The sequence below is a fragment of the Dermacentor silvarum genome, chromosome 4 (assembly GCF_013339745.2).
Source record: "Dermacentor silvarum isolate Dsil-2018 chromosome 4, BIME_Dsil_1.4, whole genome shotgun sequence".
NCBI lineage: Eukaryota > Metazoa > Arthropoda > Arachnida > Ixodida > Ixodidae > Dermacentor > Dermacentor silvarum.
In genome coordinates, this window is record NC_051157.2 from 118056300 (window position 1) to 118083616 (window position 27317).

The 27317-nt window shown below is 51.1% G+C and overlaps 1 protein-coding gene across 2 annotated transcripts in view; it reads right to left on the reverse strand.

Annotated features, from left to right (window-relative positions):
- The window catches only part of LOC119448250 (uncharacterized), a 76785-nt gene extending 51127 nt beyond the window's left edge, over positions 1-25658 (reverse strand). For both annotated transcript variants that reach the window (XM_049665987.1, XM_049665988.1), the window contains exons 1-2: positions 25423-25658; positions 19009-19083 (exon numbers count right to left, since the gene is read on the reverse strand). In XM_049665987.1, coding sequence (XP_049521944.1) covers positions 19009-19083; positions 25423-25501 — 154 coding nt within the window. In that variant the 5' untranslated portion in view covers positions 25502-25658. The remainder of the gene's footprint in view (positions 1-19008; positions 19084-25422) is intronic.
- Between the last annotated feature and the right edge of the window lie 1659 nt (positions 25659-27317).

Sequence of the window (27317 nt, forward strand, 5' to 3'; positions counted from 1 at the left end):
GATGTCGGGAATTTGAGCTAGTTGTTGGGGTAAGTGAAGAAGTGCTATGTTGAATAGAATAGGGGAGAGGACGGCTCCCTGGGGCGTACCTCGTGCTTCCAGTATTATGCCTGGGAGGCGGTGGTCGCCGAAGGTAAGTGTAGCTGTTCGGTGGCTGAGGAAGTCTCGGATGTAGTTGTACATCCTGGCGCCCACTGCCAGGGTTGTAAGGTTCTGTAGGATAGCGGAGTGTGTAACGTTATCGAATGCCTTCGCGAGATCCACACCTAGGATAGCTTTCTTGTCGTAGGTTTGCGAATCTAGAATGTGTTGTTTTAGCTGTAGGAAGACGTCCTGTGTGGAAAGCCCAGGACGAAATCCAAACATACAGGTGGGAATGAGATTGTTGCCTTCTAGGTACTTGCTAAGCCTGGTCTGGAGTACATGCTCCATGAGTTCGCCGACAGAAGAAGTGAGGGAGATCGGTCTGAGGTTAGAGGTGAGCAGAGGTTTCCCAGGTTTGGGTAAGAACACGACTTTGGCCTCTTTCCATTGCGGTGGGAAGGTGCCTTTTGCCAGCACCTGTTAAAGTATTCGGTAAGGGCGGCAATGGCTTCGGCCTCGAGATTCCGGAGCGCCTTATCTACCCCGTCTGGGCCGGGGGCTGAGGACGTGTTAAGTCTCTGGAGTTCAGTCTGAACTTCTGCTTCTGTAATGGGTTGGTCAAGGAGGTCGTTAGCGGGGCCTGCATAGTCGGGGTGTGTTACAGGAGGGTATGTGGGAAAGTACTGATTTCTAAGTTCTTGGAGGAATTCTGGTGGATATGTATCGGAAGTATGTATGGTTTGGTGAGGTTGTGTCCTTGTGTGGTCTTAGATTGAGTGGAGTCTATCAAGTGCCTAAAGAGGTTCCAGGCATGAGGTAGACTCATATTGCCATCTAGCTTGTTGCATAGTGATTCCCACTTTTGTCGTGAAAGAGTCGCCGCGTGCGTCTCTATCTCTGTGTTGAGACGGGCGATGCGGCGTCTTAGTGTTCGGTTCCAGCGCTGCCTTTTCCAGCGTCGTTATAGGCCTGCTTTAGCTTCCCATCAATGCAGGAGGCGGGAGCCAACTGTGTCTCTTGGGCAGTCCTCACGTAGGGGAGGAGTTACGGATCGGACATCACTTTCTAATTGTTTGGAATGTCCGTGATGGGGAAGACATTGCGGGCTGCTCTACATGATCGGAAAGAGTCCCACTTCGTGAAAGTGGAGCCTCTGGGAGGTCTGCGGGGCAGTTGAGCATTTAAGAGAATTTCGATGATGCTATGACCACGACCCAGATTCTGTTGTGTGTTGTACCATGTGGCGTGAGGGACGCGATGTGCGAATGTAAGGTCTGGTGTAGTGTCTTTACAGACACTGTTTCCCATGCGTGTAGGAGAGGTAGAGTCGGCAAGAAGGGAGAGACCAGTCTGTTGCGCTGCTAACCACACCCGACGTCCTTTCGGTGTGTCGTGCTGGTAACCCCAGGCCGTATGCGGGGCGTTAAAGTCTCCTACGACTAGTAAAGGTCACTTGTTTGCTATGCGCTTCGCAAGAGTAAAAAGGAGTTCGAAGTTGCTTTGTAGGCATTTAGGGTGGCTGTATACATTTAGGACGAAGATACTATTCGCTCGAGCTTGTTGTGGCACAAGCTCAATTATAAGGTGATCAATGTCTCGAATCGCTAGGGAATGGGAGATCGTGGTGATTGAGCGGCTAACTAGAAACGCTACCCAAGTGGGCGGGGGGGGGGGGTAGAATAGGAGTATAGCCGGAGAGGGTGAGTGGGTTGGAGGGCTCCTGCAGGGCGAGGATGTCGGGTCCCGTAGCGCAGGACAGCAGTTGGTGGACCACATGACAGCTTCTGGCCAAAGCCCCGGCAGTTCTACTGCCAGAGTGTAAGATTACGGTTTGGAGCTGCCATCATAAGATGTCGATTGGGGGGGTTGGGATTCGTGATAACGGGTGGGTGGGAGTCGTGAGCTGTGGTTGGGATAGGGTTCTCCTGTCCTTCAGCTGCTTTAGGCTTCTTACGTTTACTTGGGGTGTAGTCCGGCTTTGTGAGGCGGGTTGCGTAAGAATTGAGCCGGGACTCAAGATCGCTATAGCGGTCAGAAAACCCTTGGGTTAACACATCGAATCGGTGATTAAGAGCAGCATTGTCTTGTGTTATGTGAATAACCGCGTCTTTGAGGGTTGCACATTTCTGGTTGATGTGAGTGACAGCATCCTGCAATTTTGCCTCAAAGCGAGCAGCAAAGGACTCAAGCAGGGTTGGAATGTCGTCTAGTGAGATAGGGGTGGAGGGAGGTGGTGTTTTGCATGCAGTTGAATTTGTAGAGGGTTCCGTGTCAGCCTCCATTGCTAGCGAATCAGGAGAGGAAGTAGGGTTGGAGTGGCTGGGCAAGGTATGGTCGTTGGGTGGGTTAAGGGGAGGAGGTTGAGGTGCGGTTGGAGCGGGGGTAGGTGAAATGGGAGATCCAGTGGCAAGAGCACCTTATCTGGGCTTCCAGTTTGGCGATGCATTGCCGAAGAGCGGCGGCTTCTGCTCGGGCTGCTGTAGCTTCTGCTTTGGCCGCCGCTGCCTCCTCCTGGGATTTCGCCAGGGCGTGTTGTAAACTGGGATTCACTGTCATGGATGTCGTGTGCTTGTGAGAAGAAAGGGGTGTGTTCCAGGCTTGTTTCAATGGCTCTGTGCAGGCTTGACTTGTGTTGGTTGGGCTGGGTGGGTCCGGATAACAATTAGGGAAAACTAACAATTAGGGTGAAGGTGTCGTCCCTTGCACGATCCCGTGCCGGTAAGGTGAGGGCCCTCACACAAAATACACTTGGGCGTACAAGGAGGGTCTTGTTGCGAATGCTGTGTTACACACCGGGGGCAAAGATTGGTCTTGGGACTTGGGCATTACGTCGTGACGGTGACCCGGCTGTCTGCAATTGGTACAGGCATCCGGACTGCCGCGGTATAGGGTGCAGCGGTGGATGGCTCCCATGTACTTGATGGAGTGCGGGACTGCGTTTGCGTGGAAGGTGATTAGGATGGAGAGCGTCTTTCCCATGCGTCGGGCTGCTAGTATGGTGTACTGCGGATTTCTTCTGACCAAGTCTTGGTAGAGTTGCGTTGGGGTCTCGTCGTCATAGGCGTTTGTGAGTACTCCTCTGGTAGACCCCGGTGGGGGTGCCACGTAAGCCGTGCAAGGGTAGGTTTGGTCTCCAATTGCGAGGGAGGTTAGCGTCTTGAGAGTTTCGGCTGTTTGAGAGTGTATTGTTGCCATGGTGAAAGTATTGTTGGTCGAGTGGGTGTGCAGGCAGAAGTCGTCCGGTAGAGTGATTCGGAGCTGGGTCTGCACTGCCTTCGTAAGTCGAGGTGTTGGGACGTCTAGGAGTCGTAGTTCACCTCGCGGGCGAACGACCACTCGAATAGCGTTGGGTGGGAGTGGTGGCAGCTGCTTGCTACGCTGCACTGTGAGGCGCGTCTCCTTGGTCGCAGGTGGTAGGCGGGCTGGCGTCTTGCCGCTGCGGGTGGCGGCTGTTGCGTCGTGCGCCGCGTTCCTGGCGTTCGGGTTAGCTGCCTCGGAGGTAGCGTTGCCGGAGTGGTGAGGTGGTTTCGGCGAACTGGCTGGTCGGGAGGCGTAGGCTTTATAGAGCACTGGTGTCCAATCGTCTGACTGGAGCTCTTGTGCGGTTATGGTGTGGCCTTCAACCAGTTACTTCCATTATAACGGCTGGCGTCGCCGGTGGTGTCGGCGAAGAGGTAGAGTCCGGGTGAGGCTTAACTGGGCAGCTGAGCGTCTCGGTCCGATAATCGTTCTCAGCACAAAAAAGGTCGGATTTCGCCCGGAATGGGCGGTTTCCCCGTCTTCCTTAGGTACTTATGTCGCTTCTCGAGCAGATTAGCAGTCGTAGGAGAGATTGGGTAGGAGCAGCACGTACCGTTTGCCGGAGCCGACATTGCAGGCATCCGCTCGCGTTGGCCCCTACGCCGCGTCTCCTACTCCGTCGTGTGTTCGCGCCCCGTGAAAGCACGCGTCCCTCGCCCTCAGGCAGACAAAGAACTTTATTATTATCCAGAGGCGGCGCTCGACCCCCGTTAGGGAGTGACACCGGTGGGGCACTCCCACGAAGGGACAGGAAGGTTAAACTCCACGGCCATGTCGCGGGCCCTCTGGATGGCTCTAAGCTGGTTTATTTTGTCTTGGCTAGTGAGAAGATTGTTCCAGTCCGCCTCCGTAGAGGGAGACTCGCTGCTCTCGCGCAACGTAGGGCATTGTCCACAGCATGTGTTGTAAGATACATTTGGGGTGGCCACAGCGCGGGCACCCGGGCTCTATGCCATCCATGTATTTAGAACATTTTAGAGGCGATGCATACGCCTCCGTCTGTAACAGACGTGGAGTGGTCGACTGAGCTCTATTTAAGTGTGGGTGCGGGAGTAGGTACTTCCGCCGCTCTAACTGGTAATGTTTGCATATTTCATTAAAGGTTAACAATGGATCTCTGAAGTACCTAGTAACGTCCTCAGCCTCCGAGTGGTTCTCCCCGACGTGGAATGTGAGACCTCGCGCCCGGGAATGAGCCAACTCGTTGGCATTAATGATGGTTCCGTGTACGTTGTCGGCCAACGTGTGCCGGGAGCCAGATGATGTGCTTTTTGTCTGACCAACTTAGCAGCATAGAGAACGCGCGCGGCTTCCCGAAAAACCGAGCCCGTCATGAAGGCCCGTGCCGTTGCGCGCGAATCTGTGTAAATGGCGGTGCGGTCGGTATCAGCGAGAGCTAGTGCCACAGCGACCTGCTCGGCACAATCAGCGTTTGAATTTAATAAAGTCATAGACGACAAGTGTTCGCCTTTGATTGTTGTTACTACCGAGACAAAGTGGTCCGTATATCCGTACTGCGCTGCGTCTACGAAGGCCACGATATCCTCCATGGCGGCTGCGGTACTGAGTAGGGCTCATGCCCGTGCTTGACGTCTCCCGACGTTATGTGTGGGATTTATGTTACGGGGTATCGGGAATACTGTACATTTTGCGCGCAGCTCTTCGGGGAGCTGTCGTCGGCTTTCTTGGGTTACGGGAGATTGGAGCCCGAGATGCGCTAGTAATCGTCGCCCAGCTTCAGTGGAAGTCAGCCTTACAATTTTAGAGGGTTTTTGAGCTTCCACGATTTCGTTGAATGTATTATGAATGCCTAGCTCGTTGAGCTTGGTCGTGCGGGTGCTGCCCGGTAACCCGAGCACCTGTTTAACGCACCGGCGGATGATCACGTCGAGTACGGCGTACATCTCCTTTTGGTCACAGGTGGGTGGGAGCCACATAGTTGATGTGGCTCATGAGGAACGCGTGGAACAGTCTGCGGAGATTCGCCTGACAGTCCCCCGCGCTTGTTAGCTACTCTGTTAATTAATTTGGCCGTTGCTTCAACCTTCTTGGAAATGTGAGTGATAGTGGCGTCGTTATGGCCGTTGGCTTGAATGATCATGCCTAGAATGCGAACTTGGTCCACCGTGCGGATCGGTGTACCGTCCGCCGTCAGGACGTTGATTTCCGCTTATGTAGGGAGCCTACATGCAACGCCTTGCATGTAGGCTCCCTACGCGTATGCGTCTCTGCGCGCCTTGTATTTTGGGCGGTAGAGTAGTAATTCTGATTTCTCTGCCGATAGCGAGAGACCGGCCTGCCGTAAGAACGTTTGTACCGTGTTGACCGCTTCTTGCAGTCGCTTCTCGATATGGCCGTCCCTGCCACTCGTACTCCAGACGGTGATATGGTCTGCGTAGAAGGCGTGACTGATGCCGTCGATTTGTGAGAGTTGTCGCGACAGAGCGCGCACGGAGAGGTTGAACAGGAATGGAGGGATCACGACCCCTTGGGATGTGCCCTTCGGTCCCTGGTTGAACTGCTTCGAGCCCATCAAGCCGAGTTTGATTGTAGCTGTCCTGTCGCGTAAGAACGAGCTAACGTATTTGTAGAAACGCGTACCTAATCCTGCCTCGCAAATCGAGTCATGGATGTGAGAGTGGTTTACGCGGTCGAACGCCTTCTCGAGGTCGAGCACTAGAATGGCTCTAGTGCCTCTGGTGATCTTATCCATGAGCTCGTATTTGAGCATCAGCATTACGTCCTGCATGGACATGCACGGGCGAAAGCCAATTTGGTTGATCGGTAGAATCTGACGCTCCTCTACGAATTTCGTGACTGGCTTGAGGATTACGTGTTCGGCCACCTTACCCACGCAGGACGTGAGCGAGATTGGACGAAGTGAGCCTAGCGCTAAGGGTTTACCCGGCTTAGGGATACGTATGACGGTTGCCTCGCGCCATGCAGGCGGTACGTTACCTGTCTCCCAGATTTTGTTAATGTGCTCGGTGAGAAGTTCTATGTCCTCCTCGGCGAAATTTTTAAGAAGCTTATTCTGTATGCCGTCGGGACCCGGGGCCGAGCGGCAGTTAAGTTCAGAGAGGACCACCTTAACCTCGGCGCAAGTGCAGGGGGATCCTAGCGGATCCTCCTCCGTAGCGTCCGGGGCAGGCGGTCTGACGATTGAGCTTTTGCGTGCGTCATTTCGCGTGCAGTGATTTTTTAGCTTCGAGTAGGTGAGCTTGCCGGCCATACATGCGCTCGACCTCCAGTTCGGTTTCAACGTCCTGAGTCGAATTTTCAACGTCCTCTTTTAGTTGTGCGAGGACTTCTGCTACGGTTTCGTAGTGATTGTCGTCACGTTTCCTAAGCTCTCGAAAACGACCCCAGTCCGTAATCTGAAACTGTCTGATTTTGTTTGTAGAGACGTTTACGATCGTCTGTATAATGTAATGATAAATGCCCAGATTCTCACCTAGTTTAATTCCACATAGGTTGTCCCGTGTGCCTAACCATCGTGAAGTCCGCGGCACTATCGCGCGTAACGAGTTACCTACCCGTGTGGCTGAAGTGCGATCTGTTAGGGGCTTGAGCCTATGTGTGTGCATTTTTGATACCAGGGCAGTGCCCTTACGGGAAGAGCCGCGGTACCCAAAGTCGGGATGCGTGGCATTAAAGTATCCCGCGATAATGAGCGTGTGGTCCCCTGCAATTTTGCTCGCGTGCTCAAAGAGGACCTGAAATGTAGTTTGCGTGTTTTTGTGTGTACTATATGCGTTAAGAATAAAGACTGACTGTTTAAGCTTTGAGTTTGGGATTAACTCTATCATAATGTGTTCATCTCTGAGACCGGGGCGGACCTCGTGGCGAACGTATGCGTACTTCTTCGAGATGAGCGTCGCTATCCCTCGCGTTCCCGCTCGATGGTCCGCTTTGGTGCGATAGGCACGCAAAACGGGATCGGTGGTTAGCATTTCTTGCAAGAGAATTACGGCAGGCCGATTGGCGCTAGACTGAAGGAATTGTTGCAAAGCTGCCTTCCCCTTGGGAAAGCTGAAGCAATTCCGTTGCCGAATTACAAGATTGCTTGTATTATCCATGATTACTGCATAGGGGTTGGCGCACGAACCGCCCCGTGCTGTCCTTTTAATATTTGTAACCGCGCGTGGAGCTCGGTGAGCTGGAGGGTGTGTGGGGTCATATCGGCAGCTCGGTCTGGCGCAATGTCTGTGCGGAGGCGGGCAAGTGCCTCCATGAAGTTAGACATAGTAACGGGCTCGACGGCCGAGTCCTCGGCCACGCGAAGCTTCGCGGCGCGATTAGTGTTCGACGAGGTAGTAGGGGCGGGTTCAACGTACGGCCGGAGCGGCGGGCGTCGGTGCCTGGACAACGCGTTCTCTCGCTGCTGCAGGTTTCGAATAAGTGCTTTGAATTCTGCGTTTTCTTTAAGCAGAAACGCTATCTCGCGTTTTTTGAGCTCTTGAATCTCATCTTTCTCATGCTGTGGCTAGTTACCCGACCGCGCGGCACCGCGAGTCACCTTTACCGGCGACTCGGTCAGCCCAGGTAGCTGTTACGGTCGGACTCTTGGTGGTGGTAGGTAGGTGCTTCGTCGGTTGACTCGAGGCTGGTTGCTTGGGCGTCGGCTGTTGCTTGGCCGAGCCTCCTTGGGTCTGTTGGTTGTTGCGCCGGCGTCTGTGGCGGCGTCGACGTAGAACGACGTAAGGGATTTGATAGCGATTTCGGCATGTGCGGTCGCCCGTAATATGGGCCTGGCCGCACAACACGCACTTGGGTGTCACGCACACATGGTCGGGTCTGGTGGGTTTGATACCACAGTGTTCACAGACTTTCTCAGATGGGGTAGGGCAGACGTCTTGTCGATGCCCGATTCGGCCGCAGTTGCGGCAGGTGTCGATCTGTCGCTTGTAGAGCGTGCAACGCAGCAGAAGCATGCCGCAGCGCACCTAGTTGGGGACTTTATTTCCGTCGAAGAGAAGGATGATGGTGGTTGTATACTTGATTCGTCGTACCGCCATTAACGCGGGGTTGTGTGATGAGACGAACAGGCGTTGTAGCTCCGAGTCCGGACGGTCAGCGTCGATCCTTCGGACTACGCCTCGGCTGGTGGCGCCAGAGGCGACTACGTAAGCGGATACTGGATGTGCTCGCTCCATGAGAACAATTTCTCGTACTTAAGCGTACGCTTCGGCCGTTTGTAAACTCGACGTGCTGATCACAACGATATTCTGTGTGTCATTAGTGCAAACGATATCTTCCTCTGCCACCATTGGCGGGAGTCGTGCAGCGAATAGTAGAGCTTGTAAGAACTGAAGCTTGTTGCACTTACGCACATCCAGTCCACCTCAGGGGCGGACGATGACGCGGTGATGATCCGTTGCACCGGGGTGAGCCGGCTGGCGGCTGCAACCCTCGTCGTAGCGCCGGTTCGCTGGGCGCCAATGCGGGCGCCTGCTGGCTTGCGGTGGTAGTAGTTGAAGATGTTGCTCGACGTCGAATTGCTTCGATCCAGTCAGGTGCGCTGGCTTCCTCTTGAGTGATTGGTTCTCCCTCCACCATGGCGTCAGGCATGATATCGGCGCCACGGCGGGACTCGCCGGCGCAGGGGTACGTAGTCGTGTTTAGCCTACTCGAGGCCTAGCGTGTGAGGCGAAACGTTGGTCGAAAAAGGAAGAAAATCGGGGTGTCCAGGCAAAAATTGGTATCCGGGTGTTCCCCTAGACTTAACAAAAACGTTGGTGATAAAATTAGGGAACATTTCACACAGTAGACCGGCAAAAACCATATCAGAAGGCGGAGCCGATGCGGAGACGTCCGCTCGTTTCGAAGCCCACGGCGTCTCCACCCCTTGCCCTCACGCGCTTTCACTCGCACATGCAGCATACGGCCAATGAGAGTTTTTTCTATTGCCGGATGCGACCATCGAAGAGTGAGCCATTAACAGGTTCGCTGTAAATCACTAGTGACACTTCCAACCTACTATTTCAAGACTAAAAAGACAACGTCGCACGCGGTCGCACGTGTTGAAACACCTGTCCGGAAAAGACTTTCTTACTGTCCTGCAAAATAATTACACCCGATACACACACGAAAAAGGAAAGAAAAAAAAACAATAGCTGATAGCGCGGCCGCTTCCAAACTACTATTTAAAGGTTAAAAAACCAGCAAGTCTAGCAACAGAAGACAGTTCAAAGCATGAACAAAAACTTGATGCTTTAGTCGCCGCCACGGAGCCCCAAAGATACACGTCCGTCCGCCACGACTTCCACCTCTAAAGCTTCGCAGTGGTCGCAACGCCGCCATTGCTGCTTCGGCTCCTGCTGGCGGCACTTCATGTATGCAAGCCTCTACACCTGTAGCCGCGACTTACGTCACTATTTCCCCCCTCGGGTACCTGGCGTTTTCACCGGAGTCAGCCTTCCTGATGTTGACGACTGGCTCCGCTTGTACAAACGTGTCATCAATAGTCACAGGTGGGATCCGACTAGTATACTCGCAAACGTTCTTTTCTACCTCGACGGCACTCCACGGTCTTGGTTCCAGACTCACGTAGAGGAGATAACGAGCTGGGATCTCTTCTAAGAGAAGCGTCGGGACCTTTTTTTCCCGCCAACTCAATGCAACGAACGCACTTGCCACATTCTCGACGTCTTGGCCCTTCGTAGCATGCCCGAGCCGCACATGTTGGAGCATGAGAAGGTTAGTCACGTTCTCAAAGGCACTGCTGACGACGCCTTCAATCTACTGGTGTCTAGCAACGTCACCAGAATCGACACAATCCTCAAGGAATGCGGCCTTCTCGAGCAAGCTAAAAGCCAACATTTTGCTACACGCGTGTTGTGTTTGGTTGTTTGAACGAGGTGCGCGGGCACCATCACTCGATAAAGGTGGAGGAAGAACGAACTGGGCTCGCGCTGTGAATCCAACCGGTCAGCGCTCCATTTCAAGAGAGCGTCACGCCTATGGCTCGCCGAGAGATTGAAGCGGCGAGTCCGGCCCCACTTTACCCACGACCCCTTGACTTTGCCTTTGACCAAGAGGCCCCCACTATTTCCGTTATTCAAGCAGTTGTGCAGCAAGAAATTGCAAACGTTGGCAGCCCTACCACCTGCTCTGTCTCCCGACCTGATTCCGCACTCATTCCCATGGCCCAACCTGCAATTACCTGTATTTCCCTCCCAGACCACGCAGTCCTGCTTAATAGTGAACCCCAGACGACAAACCGATATGCTTCCGCTGCCACCGAGTTGGTCATCGACCACTTGGTCAGACCTCCCTTGTTAAGCATCGGATAAACACTGGTGATGCTGTTCCCATTCACCGCCAACCGTATCGCGTGTCCATGCTAGAGCGGCAAGTTATTCAGCAGGAAGTAAGCAAGGTGCTCGCCAAAGGCATTTTGGAGCCCTCGTCGAGTTCTTGGGCGTCGCCGGTCGTGCTTTTCAAAAAGAAAGATAGCACGTGGCGTTTCTGCGTTGATTACCGCCACCTAAGACGAATCACTAAAAAGGACATTTACCCTTTACCACGAATCCACGACGCTCTTGATAGTCTTCATGGTGCCAAATACTATTCGTTCATATACCTTCGATCTGGTTATTGGCAGATATCCGTAGATGAGCAAGACCAAGAAAAGACCGCTTTCGTCCCTCCAGATGGCCTCTAACAATTCAAGGTTATGCCGTTCGGTCTATGCAATGCCCGAGCCACGTTCGAATGGATGATGGACTGTCTGCTTCAAGGTTTCAAATGATCAACTTGCCTTTGTTACCTCGACGACGTCCTTGTGTTTTCTCCTACATTTTAGACGCACCTTGAACGCGTCGCACCTATCCTTGACGTCTTCCGCAAGGCTGGGCTCCAATTAAACTCATCGAAGTAGCACTTCGGGCGCTGACAGATTACAGTGCTAGGCCATCTCGTCGATGCTTCCGGCGAACAACCCGAGCTGAAGAAGGTTCGAGCAGCAACGGCTTTTCCTGTACCTCAGTCTGTCAAAGACGTCCGGTGGTTTGTGGGGCCCTGTTCCTATTTCAGACGGTTCGTGAAAGCCTTCGAAGCCATCGCTCGACCACTCACTAAACTTCTAAAGAAAGACGTGCCTTTTACGTGGGGTTCCCCTCAGGCTGCCGTGTTTTCACGCCTTATCACGATACTCACCGATGCACCTGTCTGGGCCCACTTTAACTCCACCGCACTTAGAGAGGTCAAAACCGATGCCAGTGGTATCAGCGCCGTCTTAGCGCAACGCCAACGTGGACATGACCGTGTTACAGCCTACGCTGGCCGGCTCCTGACAACTGCAGAGCGCAACTATTCGATTGCAGAGCGCGAATGTCTTGCTCTCGTCTAAGCTGTTTCAATGTTCCGCCCATATTTCTATTGCAAGCCCTTCTCAGTAATCACAGATCATCATGCGCTCTGTTGCCTTTCGTCGCTCAAGGATCCTACTGGCCGGCTCGGTCGTTGGGGCCTCCGACTACAAGAATATCCCTACACAGTGACTTACAAGTCGCGGCACCAACACCAGGACGCAGATTGCCTCTCTCGCTACCCAGTCGAAAACCCGACCTCTACGTCTGATACTGATACCGACGCCTGCGTTCTTTCTGTTCTTCCACTGCTTCCTGTCGTCGACGAGCAGCGCCGTGACCCGTCCTTGCGTACCATCATTGACCATCTGGAATCGTCACTTGCTGACAGTTCCCTTCCCTTATTCACACTTCACGATGGCGTACTCTACCGCCACAACGTTAACCCCGACGGCCCAGCATTACTTCTATTGATCCCTAAATACCTTCGCTCGGCTGTTCTCCGCGAACTTCAAGACCTCCCCACTGCCGGTCACCTCAATGTGTCACGTACCTACGACCAGATCCGCCGACGCTTCTTTTGGCCAGGGCATGCTCGCTCCGTTAGAAGATGCGTAGCTGCGTGTGAGAAATGCCAGCGACGCAAGACACTATTGACGCTCCCTGCCGGTTGCTTCAACCACTAGACATTCCCGCCGAGCCATTCTTTCGGGTTGGTTTGGACTTACTCGGCCCTTTTCCTCTACCACTGGGAACAGGTGGATCGATCGCTGTGGAAGCGGATTACGCAACGCGCTACGCCATCACCCGAGCGCTTCCTACAAGTTGCGCCACAGATGTCGCCTATTTTCTTCTACGCGACGTGATTTTATTACATGGAGCTCCACGACAACTTCTGACAGACCGTGACCAGAAATTCCTATCAAAAGTTATCGCAGACATCCTGCAGTCCTGTGCAACGAGGCACAAGATAGCGACGTCATACCATCCGCAAACAAATGGTCCCACGGAACGTCTCAATCGCACTCTCACAGACATGCTCGCGAAACATGTACTTCAGACCACACTGACTGGGACCTCGCTCTACCATTTGTCACGTTTGCTTATAATTCCTCGCGCAACGACACAGCCGGTTTATCCCCATTTTTCCTTTTATTCGGCCGAGAACCGGCACTGCCCCTCGACACAAGCCTCCCTGTTCACGCGGCACCGACCAGTGAATATGCACTTCACCCCATCGCCCACGCTACCCACGCAAGGTAAATTGCCCGTGACCGCCTTCTTATCTCCCAAGAAAGTCAAAGTCTCTTTTACGACCGGCGACACCGAGACGGGCCCTTCCCGTCTGCTTCTTTGGTGCTTTTATGGTCTCCGTCGCGTCAGGTCGGCCTGTCTGATAAACTGCTGTCTCACTACACAGGCCCATACCGAGTGCTTCGTGCCATGACTTCCGTCACCAACGAGATCGCCCCTGACGCCCTGTCTGCTACCCAGTCCAGTGATATCGTGCACGTTACATGACTGAAGCAGTATCACCCTCCTAGTGATGACATTTAGAGGCTCCGAGACATCGTTTCTGCCGCCGGGGGAAAATGCTACACGCGTGCTGTATTTGGTTTTTTGAACGAGGCGCGCGGGTGCTACCACTCGAAAAAAAGAGGAGGAAGAACGAACTGGGCTGGCGCTCTGAATCCAACCGTTCAGCGCTGCAACCGTTGTTCTAAATACAATCTGTAAATAGTTGCTCGCCTAATTGACTCTTCCTTCCCGTAACAATTTCACGCGCCTTCCTAACACAGCGGCTACATCATCTTGTGATGACCTCTTCCACCAGCCCTCACGATGTGGCAACTTAACCCGCATCATTCGTCGCGAGGTAGAAGCAGCACAATCCGTGACCACGTCATTCCCGTGATCTGATGCTTCCCCGGCGATGATCTCCTTGGTACCGGCCATCGTCTGACAAGAATTGTCGAATGTCGGCCTTCACTCCGTTCGTCCCATGCGCTCTGAACCTCTTTCTCTACCCACGTTCCAACCTCGTTCCTCTTACTACTCTTATGGAGAGCGTAACCCGTCCGAATGGCGCCATGGACAAAAAGCCGATAAGTTTTACCTGCTGACGCATCGGGCATATCGCTCGCCACTGCCGCAGCTGCTCGACATCTCCGACACGCTATTCTTTTGACTAGCACCCGCGTCCCTCTAGTTCAATCTTTCCATTTGATCCTTCATCTGACCCTGCGACACTTTCGACAAGACCCCGTTAGTCGCGCTCACCTTCTCCCTCCCGCCATCAATCTCGTTCGCCATCGTCCCGGCGCGCTCCTTCTCCGACGTATTCGCAGCTCCCCCAACCGGTAACCTAGACATTGCAGTGCAGTTCCTTGAGGTGGAGCGGCATTGATGACATTCGCACGAAGTACTCGCTTGACCTTACCCACGAACCAGAATCATTTGGACGTTCTTGTGGACAATGTTCCTGTGTGCGCGCTCATTGACACCGTGGTGCTTATGTCCATTATAAGGGCTGCTCTTCGCCATCGGCTCAAGAAAGTTCTGACGTCTGCCCCGAACCTAGCCGTACGAGTCGCCGACGGAGGGACTGTCGGTATTGTTGGCATGTGCTCTGCCCGACTCACCATCGCTGAGAGCAACACTGTCGTTCTCTTCACAGTCATCGAGCATTGACCTCACGAACTCATTCTGGGTCTGGGGTTTCTCGACACTCATTCTGCACTCACTGACTGTTCGGCCGGCTCATTTCGCCTTGACTTGTCTCTTCTTGTCAACTATGCGGACCCGCCTTAAAGCCTTTTAAGCTGCATAGATTCTATTCGCCTTCCGCCTAAATCTATGACACAGGTCGCACAAATTCCAGCAGTTATGTTTACACATGGTGTTACCGTTCCGCACACTGCTGACAATTACTGGCAACCGCACCTGCCTTCCCCTTGTCAATTTAGCGCTAACCGCACAAGTCCTCCTACAAGGGATCTCACTGGCTGAAACTAGCGCTCTGCAGGATGGTCAGGTCGAGCCCTTCAGAGACGAAGATTGTTGCAGCTCAGCCCATCCCGCGACCTCATCTAATGGCAATGGCGTCGACATTGAGACGGTGACTTTCTCTGAGCTTACACCCACTGAAGCTGAAGCCCTCTGCCACGTTCTTGAAGGCTGTCGCGACATGTGTGACTTTGACAATAGACCATTAGGCCAAACATCCGCCGTGACCAATCGCATAAATACTAGTGATGCGAACCCTATTCACCGACGCCCATATCGTGTTTCCGCGTCAGAACGAGCAGTTATCCAGCAGGAAGTAACAAAGATGCTTGAAAATGAAATTATCCAGCGTTCCTGTAGTCCCTGGGCTTCTCCCGTCGTACTTGTCAAAAAGAAGAATGGCACGTGGCGCTTTTGTGTAGATTATCGCCACCTGAACAAAATAAAAAATAATGTTTACACTTTGCCCCGTACTCATAACGCTCTTGACTGCCTGTACGGTGCCACCTATATTTCTTCTATTGGCCTACAGTCCGGCTACTGGGAAATTGCCGTCGACGGCATGGAGCAAGAGAAGACGGCATTAGTTACCCCTGACGGTCTTTATCAATTCAGAGTAATGCCTTTCAGTCTTTGCAACCCGCCAGCCACCTTCGAACGAATACTGGACTCTTTGCTTCAGGGGTTCAAGTGGTCCGCCTATTTGTGCTATCTGGACGACGTCATCGTTTTCTCGCCCACATTCGGCTCGCATCTCGATCGACGTTCAGCGATTCTTGACGTGTACCGCCGGACCGGCCGGCAGTTGAACTTATCAAAATGTCACTTCACTCACCGCCAAATGACCGTTTTTGGAAACCTCGTGGATGCAGGCTTCGCACGACCTGATCCGGGCAAAATTCGCGCCATTGCGAACTTTCTCGTCCCGAAATCTACAAAGGACGTTAGCAGTTTCGTAGGACTGTGCTCCTATTACCGGCGCTTTGTCATAGATTTTGCGTCCATTGCACGTCCCCTTACCCATCTCTTGAAGAAAGACATTCCGTTTTCTTGGGGTCCTGATCTTTTTCTCATCTCACTACGCTCCTTAGCACGCCTCCAATCCTGGCCCAATTTGAACCGTCTGCCTCAACGGAAGTTCGAGCTGATGCCAGTGGTCACGGCATTGGAGCAGTGTTAGTACAACGCCAGCGTGGACCCGGACGAGTTATAGCCCAGCCTATCTTTATCACCACCGAGCGCAATTATTCAATCACCGAGCGCGAGTGCCTCGCTCTTTTTTGGGCAGTCGCGCAGTTTCGCCCGCACTTGTACGGACGCCCTTTCCGTGTCCTCACTAATAGCACGTTCTCTGCTGGCTATCCTCGCTCAAGGACCCCGCGGGACGGCTCGCGCGGTGGGTTTTACGCCTGCAAGAATACACCTTATACGTCGTATATAAAACTGGACGCTTGCACCAGGATGTAGATTGTTTGTCCCGCTATCCTGTGGAAGATCCAGCAGATGCAGACGCGATCGCTTCTGTTTTCTTTGTGTCACAGGTGCTTCAAATCGGCAACGAGCAACGCCGCGATCCTTCTTTATGAGCCCATATCGACAAGCTGGAGTCGCCTCTGTCCGGATGTTTCTCCTCAAGGAGGGGTCATAATACTGCCCCAATTTTTATCCCCATGGCCCTGGCCTGCTGCTCGTCACTCCATCACACCTGCGTTCGACTGTCCTCCGCCAACTTCGCGACGCTCCCTTGTCTCGGCACTTGGGCGTCTCGCGCACATACGACCTTGTACGCCGTCGCTTCTTTTGGCATGATCTCGCCCGATCCGTGTGGCGCTATGTTGCCGGTTGTGATCCCTGCCAGCATCGGAAGAAGCCCTCCACACTTCCAGCTGCATGTCTCCAGCCAATCGACATCCCACCCGAACCCTTCTTCCGTGTTGGTCTAGACCTTCTTGGGCCATTTCCTCTCTCGGGCTCCGGAAATAAATGGGTCGCCGTAGCTACTGATTACGCTACGCGGCACGCAATCACAAGATCACTCCCGACAAGCTGTGCTACTGACGTCGCTGACTTTCTTCTCTACGACATCATTTTAGTGCACGGTGCTCCGCGCCAATTACTGACTGATCGTGGCCGTAGCTTTCTCTTGGCAGTCGTAGAGGACATCCTCCGCTCCTGCTCGGCAAAGCAGAAGTTCAGCACGTCCTGCCACTCACAGACCAACGGCATCAACAGCCTCACGGAGCGCCTCAGCCGGACCATCACCGACATGCTTTCGAAGTACGTTGCGGCCGACCACCACGACTGGGATCTTCATTTACCATATCTGACGTACGCGTATAATTCATCGCGTCACGATACCACCGGCTATTGACCATTATATCTCCTATATGGCCGAAAACCCGCGTTGCCCTTGGACACTTTGCTCCCCTCGCCCGCACGTTCAGCCACTGAATACGCCCGCGACGCGATCACACACGTCGACCACGCGCGCCAGCTCGCCCGCACTCGTCTCGATGCCTCACAGGAGCTTCACAGACGCCTCTATGATTGCTACAATCGCAGCGTGTACTTTTCTCCGGATTCCCTAGTGCGTCGCTGGTCACCCATCCGCCGTGTGCTCCTTTTCGAAAAGTTGCTGTCTCGTTACACTGGTCTATACCGCTGTATTAATTGTAGAAATGCTGGAAAACGGGTTTGTGTTCGAGCTTCCGCGTAAGAGAATTATGTTTTCTCGTATATTCAAATTACAATCCCACGCTATCCCGTCTGTAGGTTGTGGGGAAGTCGTATTTTCCGATTTTTCTCACGCATATTACTTTGAGAAATTCAATTAGTTCACTAACGCCTCTACGCCACGCGGAGGGCCTACGTTTTCGAGGTGGTTCGGGATGCTTTATCGGGTCACGGACGCCGGCGCCAACGCCTGCGATGACACCGACCCCGGATTTTCTGCGTCACGGGGCCTTTAACGTTATCGAGGTAATAAGTACATCCGTGCAAAAACAACATGTGCGCATTCCTATCTCTTCTTATACCACCCTGCCGGATGTCCGGAACTCACTAATATCGCTTCTGATACAATAAAACAATTCATTTTAATCCCAGCTATCACTGCCTGTTCATAGGTAAGCTACTCCCATCCCACCACTTTTTTCCGTCCCATTATCGAGAACATAGAATGCCACCGCCACCAGCTCAACCTGAAGAGTGCTCCGCCCAAAGCTCGCACGTTCCAATTAATATCAAATGCCATATTGCCTATGTGGCAATATGGCAATAGGTAATCGTTCTAGCCCTGGAACTGAATGCGAACTTTTACTTTTGCAAATGCCGTTGAAACCGTCCTTGGATTTCAGAAGCACGCATATATTAATTACACTCACCTGATCACAACATGAAGAATGTTAATTATGCTAAGCATATTGTTATTATTGATAGCAATGTTCGTGAAGAAAATCCGCAGAGTTGTTCACAATGACAACATTAAAACACATAAACAAGATTTGACTGAAAAGAAAGCGGTATAAAATATTCCTACTTTTCGGGCAAGGGCCTAGGCTGCGGCAACGATTCCTTCCAGAAGAGATGGGAGAATGTGAACGTTCTTGAATTATAATCAAAAGCATCGAATATAGAATAGTAGCTGGTGCAAAAAAAGATAGCTAAATAACGGAAATAATGAGCAGTTTTAAACACAAGGTGACTAATTTTATTTTTTAAAAAAGCTATAGGATTGACCTGTCAACATTTTAGAGAGCCTGGTTACAAACAAGCTTTCCCATAATGAATGGCTGCTGTATAGCTAGTTTTCTAAAAACACTAAATATATGGTTACCGGCGATCAATCTGGAGTGCCGGAAAAAGGGGAACTGCTTAAGGACATTCGTGCCCTAGGCGCATGTAAAAGACGCATGTACATCCCTCGTTGTAGCGTGAGCGATATAGCTGCTACATGACTAGACCAACAAATCACTAAATGACTAAATACAAGCCAAAACCTCAGGTTGCCATGCAGGTGTCCGCAGCGAAAGCGTAAACAGTGCTTGCATTATTTCTCTTGTTTCTGCATTGCATAAAATACTTATGTCGTTGTTTTACTATTGATAACTTCCGATACTTCGTTTAGCACCAGGAAGAACAGTAACCAGACTTTAACAGTCGCTTTTTGTAATATATTTGGTTAGTTTTCAATATTCGAAAATACCGAATAGTTTATCGCCCACTAACTCTTCCTATTTGAAATAGGAAGAGCTGTCAGCAGTATACTCAGTATACTCAGCATGCTCAGAGACAGCAGTATACTCACCCAAATTGCGCACTGGCCTCGGAAGTTTCGGCAGCTTAGGTAGAGTCGGTCTTCGTAGCATTGTTGACCCCGATACTAGAATAAATATTGAAACACCTATATTATGTGACATTGCTTTAACATATTTATTCAGGTGAAAACATCGTGCAGTGAATCGGCAGTACTTATCAGCACTATTCGGCGATTTTTAATACAGAAGGTTAATGTAATTCATAGACAGCTCAGGACTGATTACAAATATTTTAACGCATTCTTTAATCTCGCTTGGAAGTCGTCCAATTCTAATTTCACTAACACGGAAGTCGTCTTTGTTAATGTGATGCATGAATGCTTGTGCGACAGGTCTATTCTTCACAACGGTAGCAACCATTATTTTGTTCGGTACATGAGTTGGTTACCAATACCCCGAAACAGAAATAATCTTACATAAATTCGAGAACTTGTCTACTAATGCATAAGAATTCCCTGGCTGGACTGCTAATTTGCTTTTGCTTTCTTATTTAGCCATCGTATGTACGTCGCCCCAGCACCATATATATATATATATATATATAAATATATATATATAGGATATATATATATATATATATCCTCTCGATGCAGTAGCTACGATACTACTGACTTTCTCTAACCTTACCAGATGCCCTAATCTTACCCACCACATGCCCCACTATAATATTAGGTTTCACGGGCTTCATATATATTTTCGTTCTTTAGGACACGTGTGTGAGCCATATCAGCATAGCACTAAAGAGACCATCCTCATTTATGGTTCCTTCCATTCTAAGTCGATTACGGGAGACATTACATCGGCTTCCGAAATTCGATAAGCCCTAACAAGATCTTGCGACTGTCTTGACTAGCTAAATATTGCCACATCCTATACCGTCGCCTCGGGTTTGTGCCCGGCCATGGAAACGACGCTGAAGTAGCGCGCGGGTAGAAAAACAGAGACGACAACGGCGTTGCGTTGGCTGTTCATATAAAGTGCTCATATGCGTGCTGTACGCCGGCTTCCACGTCTCCTATGTGGTCGTGACACTGGCGGAGGTGCGGGGTAAGATTGCCTCATGCTTGGCACCTCTTCGCGGAGCCATCCATCGAACGCGGGATCGCCTTCGCTCGTCCAAACTCCTGGGGCCGTATTCTGTAACGCTTCGGTTTTCGAAGGATTCGGTTTGCGTGCAGCGATTGGTCGCCGCCTGGGTGACGCCATCGCCTCAGGGCGCGAACGCATTTTTTGATGACGTCACGCACATGTCAATCACGCGGAAACCGAATTTGTCGTCTGCTACGAAGCGAAGCCGCGCGCGCTGCTTCGGTCTGATCCGAAGCGCGGTGTGCCGTGTGCAGAGCCTGTGCGTGCCGTGTGCACGGGCGAGATAGCGGCACTCGGAGCGAAATGACGGCGTGTGCGGTGCCTGTGGCGCTTGTTATCGTGCTTTTAGCGAGCCTCCGTGATAGACAGCGACAACCTCGACGTCGACAAGACGCCTTTGAGATGACAGACGAGGGATTCAGGCGACAATTCAGATTCTCAAAAGAGACAGCGCTCCGACTGTGCGAGGAACTTGAGTGTGTATTTTACCGCAACGCGAAGTTAGCATACGACGTCCCACCTAGCGGCATAAATGGGTCAACCGAAGTAAACAAAATTCGTTAAGTCACTCACCGCCAGTACAACTCGCGCACGTTTCATGATGAAAAACGTAAACCTCATCAATACCATGAACAAATTATTTTTATTTACCAAAAAGCGCTCGTAAATTGCTATATTTTTACTCGGTCTGTGACGTTCACTGCCACAAAAAGAAACCTTCGCGTCCTTCCACATGTTTTCAGTACGTCAACGGACCGCCCCAATGTGACGCCACCGCCAAACCGAAGCCTTCGAAAACCGAAGCGTTACAGAATACGGCCCCTGTTCACCGGTACAGCCGCCGCTTGCTAGGCCTGACGCCCGAGTTCAACCCCTTGCAGGATCCTGCCGGACCGCATCTACGTACTACCGCCATGTCCACTGCAACTCCATCGCAGGTGACGCTACAGCATCCTATGGTCCCAGAAAGTTTCCATGGTGACGCCATTAAAGATGTCCAAGATTGGCTGAACCAGTTCGAGCGTGTCGCCAGTCATAATTAATGGGGCTCCCGGCAAAAGCTGTGTAATGTCTATTTTGCTCTTCGAGATAGTGCGCGGACGTGGTTTGTGAACCGGGAGAGGGTTCTGACCACATGAGATGCCTTCCGCACCCAGCTGCTAGACACATTCACTAGCAGCGACAGAAAAGACAATGCGCAGCGCCCTCTCCAATCTCGTGGTCAGAAGCCAAATGAAAGCGTTGCCATGTTTGCAGAAGATATGGCCCGCCTTTTCCGCAGAGCAGATCCTGAGATGGCCGAAGAAAAGAAGTTGCACTATCTCTTGCGGGGAGTGAAAGAGCAACTGTTTGCCGGAATCGTGAGGAATCCACCGACGACAGTGGCCTAATTTACCAAGGAGGCTACCGCTATCGAACGCGCACTACAGCAGTGGTACCACCAATACGATCGCGCGAACTCACCAACAAATGCTTCACTGCTACCTGAGGGCGGCGGCACATCTCTGCGTGAAGTTATCCGAGAGATTCTGCGAGAGGAGATCCGGCAGCTCGGAATTGCTCCCATGGCACCAGCGGTGGCTTCTGTCGCTGATGTCGTCCGGGAGGAAGTTCGACAGGCCTTTTCTTCGCCCGACCGGCAAGCGGTGCCGCGGCGATGCACATACGCGGAAGCCCTTTGTCGTCCACCTCCCGCCACTTCGATGCTGCTGACACCGTCGACCACTTCGATGCAGCAACCGCCGCAATCCCCGACGCCCTATCTTCGACATTCACAGCCGCCGCCAGCAATGCCGTATCGCCGACAGCCGATCGCTGCGCCGCGGTCTTAGGGAGAATTCCCTGCCGGCTATCCGCTTCGAAAAACCGATTTGTGGAGCACCGCTGACTGCCAGCCGCTATGCTTTCATTGCAGTGAAGCAGGGCATGTTTATCGAGCTTGCCACTACCGCGCAGCTGTGTTTCCCAGAATTCCCACCAACTACAGTTACCCTCGGTTTTACGCTCCACGTACTATTATGAGCAATTTGAAAGGGAACACAGGAACGCGTGGCAAATAGCCTGAAAACAGACTCGGTGCGATGCGCGGATGGCGCTGTGAAAAACAAAGGGGGAAAGGAGGGCGCTCTTCCACTAACTGTTAGCACTCCGACCACGCTGGCATTTCTACAAAGCAGCAGCTTACGTCATTTCGCCGATAATATGATATCGTCCGACAGCCGAAAAGACGGTAATCGTCACAGTGACTTACACCGATTCATTTTCTTTTCTTTCGTTCATTCTTTTCTTTTTTCGCGCAACCGCTTGATAGTACTCTTAGACCAAGCTTGCCCTGTAATTCAAACCTGATTCTTTATTTGAATCGAAGCACCCAGTTCTAAAAGTGTTATCACTGTCTGCTCGCGATACCAAGTTCCAGCACTTTGCAGACGCACGACGGGAATGCGAAACAGTTAGTCAGAACAGCGTCCCCCTTTCCACTTTGTTTCCGACGGCGGCCGCTGCGTATCACCTATAGCTGGGTCTGAGGGTGTTTTCTATGCGTTCCTGTGTTCCCTTTCATATTGCTCGTAATAGTACATGCGACGACAATCCTTCAAACTTTCGACCGGAAGGTTCAACGACGCCTCGATCGCGTTCCCCATCACCGGCTCGTTACATCCCACCAACCCGTCGCAATTTTCCTGACGTCTCTAGGGGCAGGTCTCCTAACCCGCGCCGGAGAAACTAGAGGCAGCGACCTCCGGGGGTGAGGTTGCAAACCACCGAGCTTCCCAAGAACCCCATCACCAGACGATCGACGACTCTACGACTCCGCCGATTCCAACCACACCACATGTAATAGACGCCGTCAGCGCCGATCTTGTCGTTAGCATTGAGGGCTACCAAGTGTCTGCTCTCGTTGACACTGGTTCACATTTTTTGATGATCACTCTAAAGCTAGCCGATAGACTACGAAAAGTGAAGACGCTGTGGACCGGGCCCAACGTCAGAACTGCCGGCGGCCAGTTGATGACGCCGATTGGAAAATGCACAGCCAGAATCGTAATCGCCGGTTCAGCCTTTGTCGCCCCCCTCGTCATTCTCTTTGAGTGCTGTAAAGAACATATTTTGGGAATGGATTTCTTGAGGGTGTACGGTGCAGTTATTAATGTCCGCCACCGCATGGTGACATTTTCTACGAGCTCCGAAGACGTCGACCCCGCGGATGACCAGCGACCGCGTTAACGTATCGCCGACGACGACGTGACGCTTCCGCCGCGAAGTTGTTCCCTTGTGCCTGTAATCTGCGATAACTTGCACACCATGCCTGGCGTCGCTGAACACATCAACGCACTAGTACTGAGTCAGGGCGTTTCCGTCGTCAGGGCCGTGATTAATGTACTTGACGGACATGCTGAACTTCTGCTGACGAATTTTAGCAGGGAACGTCGACAGATTGTTAAAGGCACTGCTGTTCCTTACTTCGACAAAATTGCCCCAATACAAGATTGCCTCTCAGTACAGCACGCGGCGTCCACCGTGCCTATGCCTGTATCTGTGGTTGATGTCAGTCGAACTTTATCGCCCATCGAACGCAACAGCCTTTTTGAGCTCATCAATAAGTTTAACAACTGCTTCTCATCTACGTCAAGAGTTAGCCAGACGCCGCTCACCAAGCACCGTATTATCACCGAAGACAACGCAAGACCCATTCGGCAGAATCCTTATCGTGTAGCACCGAAAGAGCGGGAGGCAATCCAAAAACAAGTGAAGACGATGCTTGAGGAGGGGGTTTTTCCGCCATCTAAGAGTCCGTGGGCATTGCCTGTCGTATTGGTGAAAAAGAAGGACGTAGTCTGCGCTAGTGCGTCGACTATCGAAAACTAACCAGATCACAAAGAAAGACCTTTATCCGCTACCGCGTGTCGATGATTCACTGGACCGGCTACGAAACGCACGTTACTTTTCGTCGATGGACTTGAAAAGCGTCTACTGGCAAATCGAAGTGGGTGAGAGAGACCGTGAAAAGACCGCTTTTGTGACACCCGATCGACTTTATGAATTTCAGGTGCTTTATGAAGTTGTGCCCGACAGTCCTTACTGCTCCAAACGCCGGCAGCATCTGCCCGAGGTTGTGCACGTGCTTCGTATGAAGCCATACTTTTCATCATGACATCAATTTTGCACCATAACTGTACTTTCTTGGGCGCTTGGCGCATCGTGACGATGCTTCTCTCAAAGGAGGGGCAAATTCCATATTCTATATCGTCGCCGCGGGTATGTGCCCAGCCATGGAAACAAGGAGGATACAAGGAGGATACATAGAATGTCTTATGTATCCTCCTTGCATGGAAACGACGCTGAAGTAGCGCGGGTAGAAAAACAGAGACGACAACGACGTTGAGTTGGCTGTTCATATAAAGTTCTTATATACATGCTGTACGCCGGCTTCCCCGTCTCCTACGAGGTCGTGACAATATACAGGGAAAGAGGTCGTTAGACGTTGGATATCAATCCATTTATAAATTTTGCGTGTGAGACCGCCCACCAAGAGGCAAGAAATTCTTGACATTTTATGTAAGTAAAGCTGGTAATAGGTGTGTTAGTGGACCATTTTTCTCTTTGCTGAACAAATAATGGCTGCTAGGTAAAAAAAAAACGAGTCTACTAGTGGTACGCATGCCAGCTTTGTACGTTTTTGTGTGCGTGGTGTTTTTAGGGTGAAAACACAATACAACTATGTTTTTTTTTTCTCAATAACTTCAGTTGGCAGGAAGTGCTCTGTCTACCGCTCCTGCCCTTTTTTCGCAGCAATTTCTTCCTCTGTTTTAAGCATAAGGATCAGCTGTGTAGCCTGTTTTGTGCCTTAAAACAAATCATTGTGCGGGTATTTTAGTTAAATAATTACTCCGCGTATTTCATGGAGAAGAAATATTTTGACGTGGACTACACTTCACTGTGCAACTGATTTTATGCCCTCGGTTCTCGAAACAAATGCAATGCAGGTAGTTTAGACGAAAAGGTAATGCTATGAGCACTGGCCGATTTATATTGGTCATTTCCAGACTGCGTTAATTTTTATTAAATTCTTATTTAGTTGCCCATTTAAAATCCCTGCATAAATTCGCCAAAAATTTAAACAATTTCCCAAACTAATGATAGATAGGCGTTGATGAGACGCGCAGCATTGTTTGTCGTACCGGAGCAGGTAGTGTACGTATTATCCGCAGTTTACATAGCACCAATGCACCCGAAAGAGCATACGTACGTTTCACGCTTACTATGCGTATCGAACGTGCGCGTCAAGGAATAGTTAAGCAAAATGTACTCACATATCGATGTAAGTAAACCGGCGTCAACAGCAACGTGTGTGAGAGTGACGAATACGACAGTGACGACAAAGTCCCTCATGATCGGTTTCTTTCACTGAAATGGCATCCAGAAAGGCAGGCTCCCCTCCCTCTCTCCACTTAGCAGATGCAGGCACAGAATCAGAGTCTGCGACGAGAGCTTGAAAGCAGTGGGAAACACAATATCTGTAAGATTTTTTTTTACGATTTCAAGCCTTATATTTTTTTCATCATCTATGTCCGACCTGCTCGAGACATGGGTTGCTTGTGTTAGGCTAGAACGTACCACAACGTAGGAAAAGAATAGGGTGATATCTCATACAAAGTAAAGCCTTCAGAACATTGTGTGAAATATTGCGTCCAATTGTTACGCCTCTTCAGGTTAAGTGCGTCGTTGCTGCACGTAGTTTAGGTATAATTTCTTTTCAGTATGTCCGGGAGCGCAACAGAACCACAAATACACATTTTGGAAATGCTTGAGAAGTAGCGCTAGATTTGCTTACAAGACTCACATTTATTCAGTAAATGGTGGCGACAGGGAAACTAGGGACTTTGGAACAATGCGTATTACATTTCCTGACCTTGCAGGAATTTACCTAAAGGCTGCAAGGAACAAACTAGTAGGCAAGTGTCTTAGTTACGGCGTCCCCGTTGACTATTTCAATCAACGGTGCACTCACCTCACTTCAATGTGCACTCACTTTCGTTTTTGACATGAACGCTTTTTTTCTGGAATATGTCCCGCACATGCACTTTCGTTAATCCAAACTACGTCATCGCTCAAAATGACTCTACTCAAGACAGCACACATAAACCTAGACGGTTTATACGCATAACCATCTGCACTGAATTCTGCAAATTGCTATGCGTATAGGTCCGCATGGCTTTTGCATCATGACCAATTCGCCTGAAAGAGGAATCAACCAATCTTGTAGTTCTTGGCACTCGTGAAAGCAGAACAAAATTCTTCAACATGCGCTTGGTTGTATGTTGTTAAGAAGGAGATTACAATTACATGAGCTTTATGCAGTTGCACGGCTCGTCCATAGCACACGTGTTGTATGCACCAGATGCCAGAAGCGTACTCCAGTCTCGCCGTGGTAGGTCAAGTACGGCGCTTCTGCCCCTCGGGTCACCTGAAAACTCGCTGCCGTATTGATTCTTTGAAAGTCGTGAAGAACTGTTGCATTCCGCACAGACCCGCTCTAACGAGCCCAGCGGCTCCGATATGTTCGCCTCTACACAGTTCGTTTTTCATTATTAACTTGCTGCGTTCTAAACCTCCCCATACACTCTACTGCAATTGCTATTGGTAAAATAATTTACCCCTAGTACCACTACTAATTGCGGCTCAGGGACACTTTCGGAAGTTTCTGCTGAAACGCATCTATGAACGAGAGCAAGCAGATGTGCTTGCAGCAATTTCTGACCAGTCTGGTGGGGGCGGGGCACAGGAAATGGTGCGACAGCCGCATGACGTCTTCGTACAAGCCGCAAGGCGAACATAGTTTCACGGGCACTTCGGCTCGCGAAAAGCACAACGCTTCAGCGATAATCTTACTCCACTTGCAATGCACACGACCCTGAAGGCGAAGCGTAATTGCTTGTTTTGCAGAGCGCGCGCTTTGGGCATTATATATTTTCTGCTTAGTTTTTTTTTTCGATTGCAATTTTGAACTTCATTTTTGTTTCAGAACAATTTACTACGCTTGCTATGCTGTAGCTGCTTCGGGCTGTTGTAACTGTTGCAATACAAACTGTTTCTTTGTTACTTCTCTCAACCGCCCTTTCACTTCGCAATACAAGCAAATATCATAAATATGCCAAGCATGATGAAGAAATGTCTACGATGGAACCATGATGGCATGAAAGTGAGT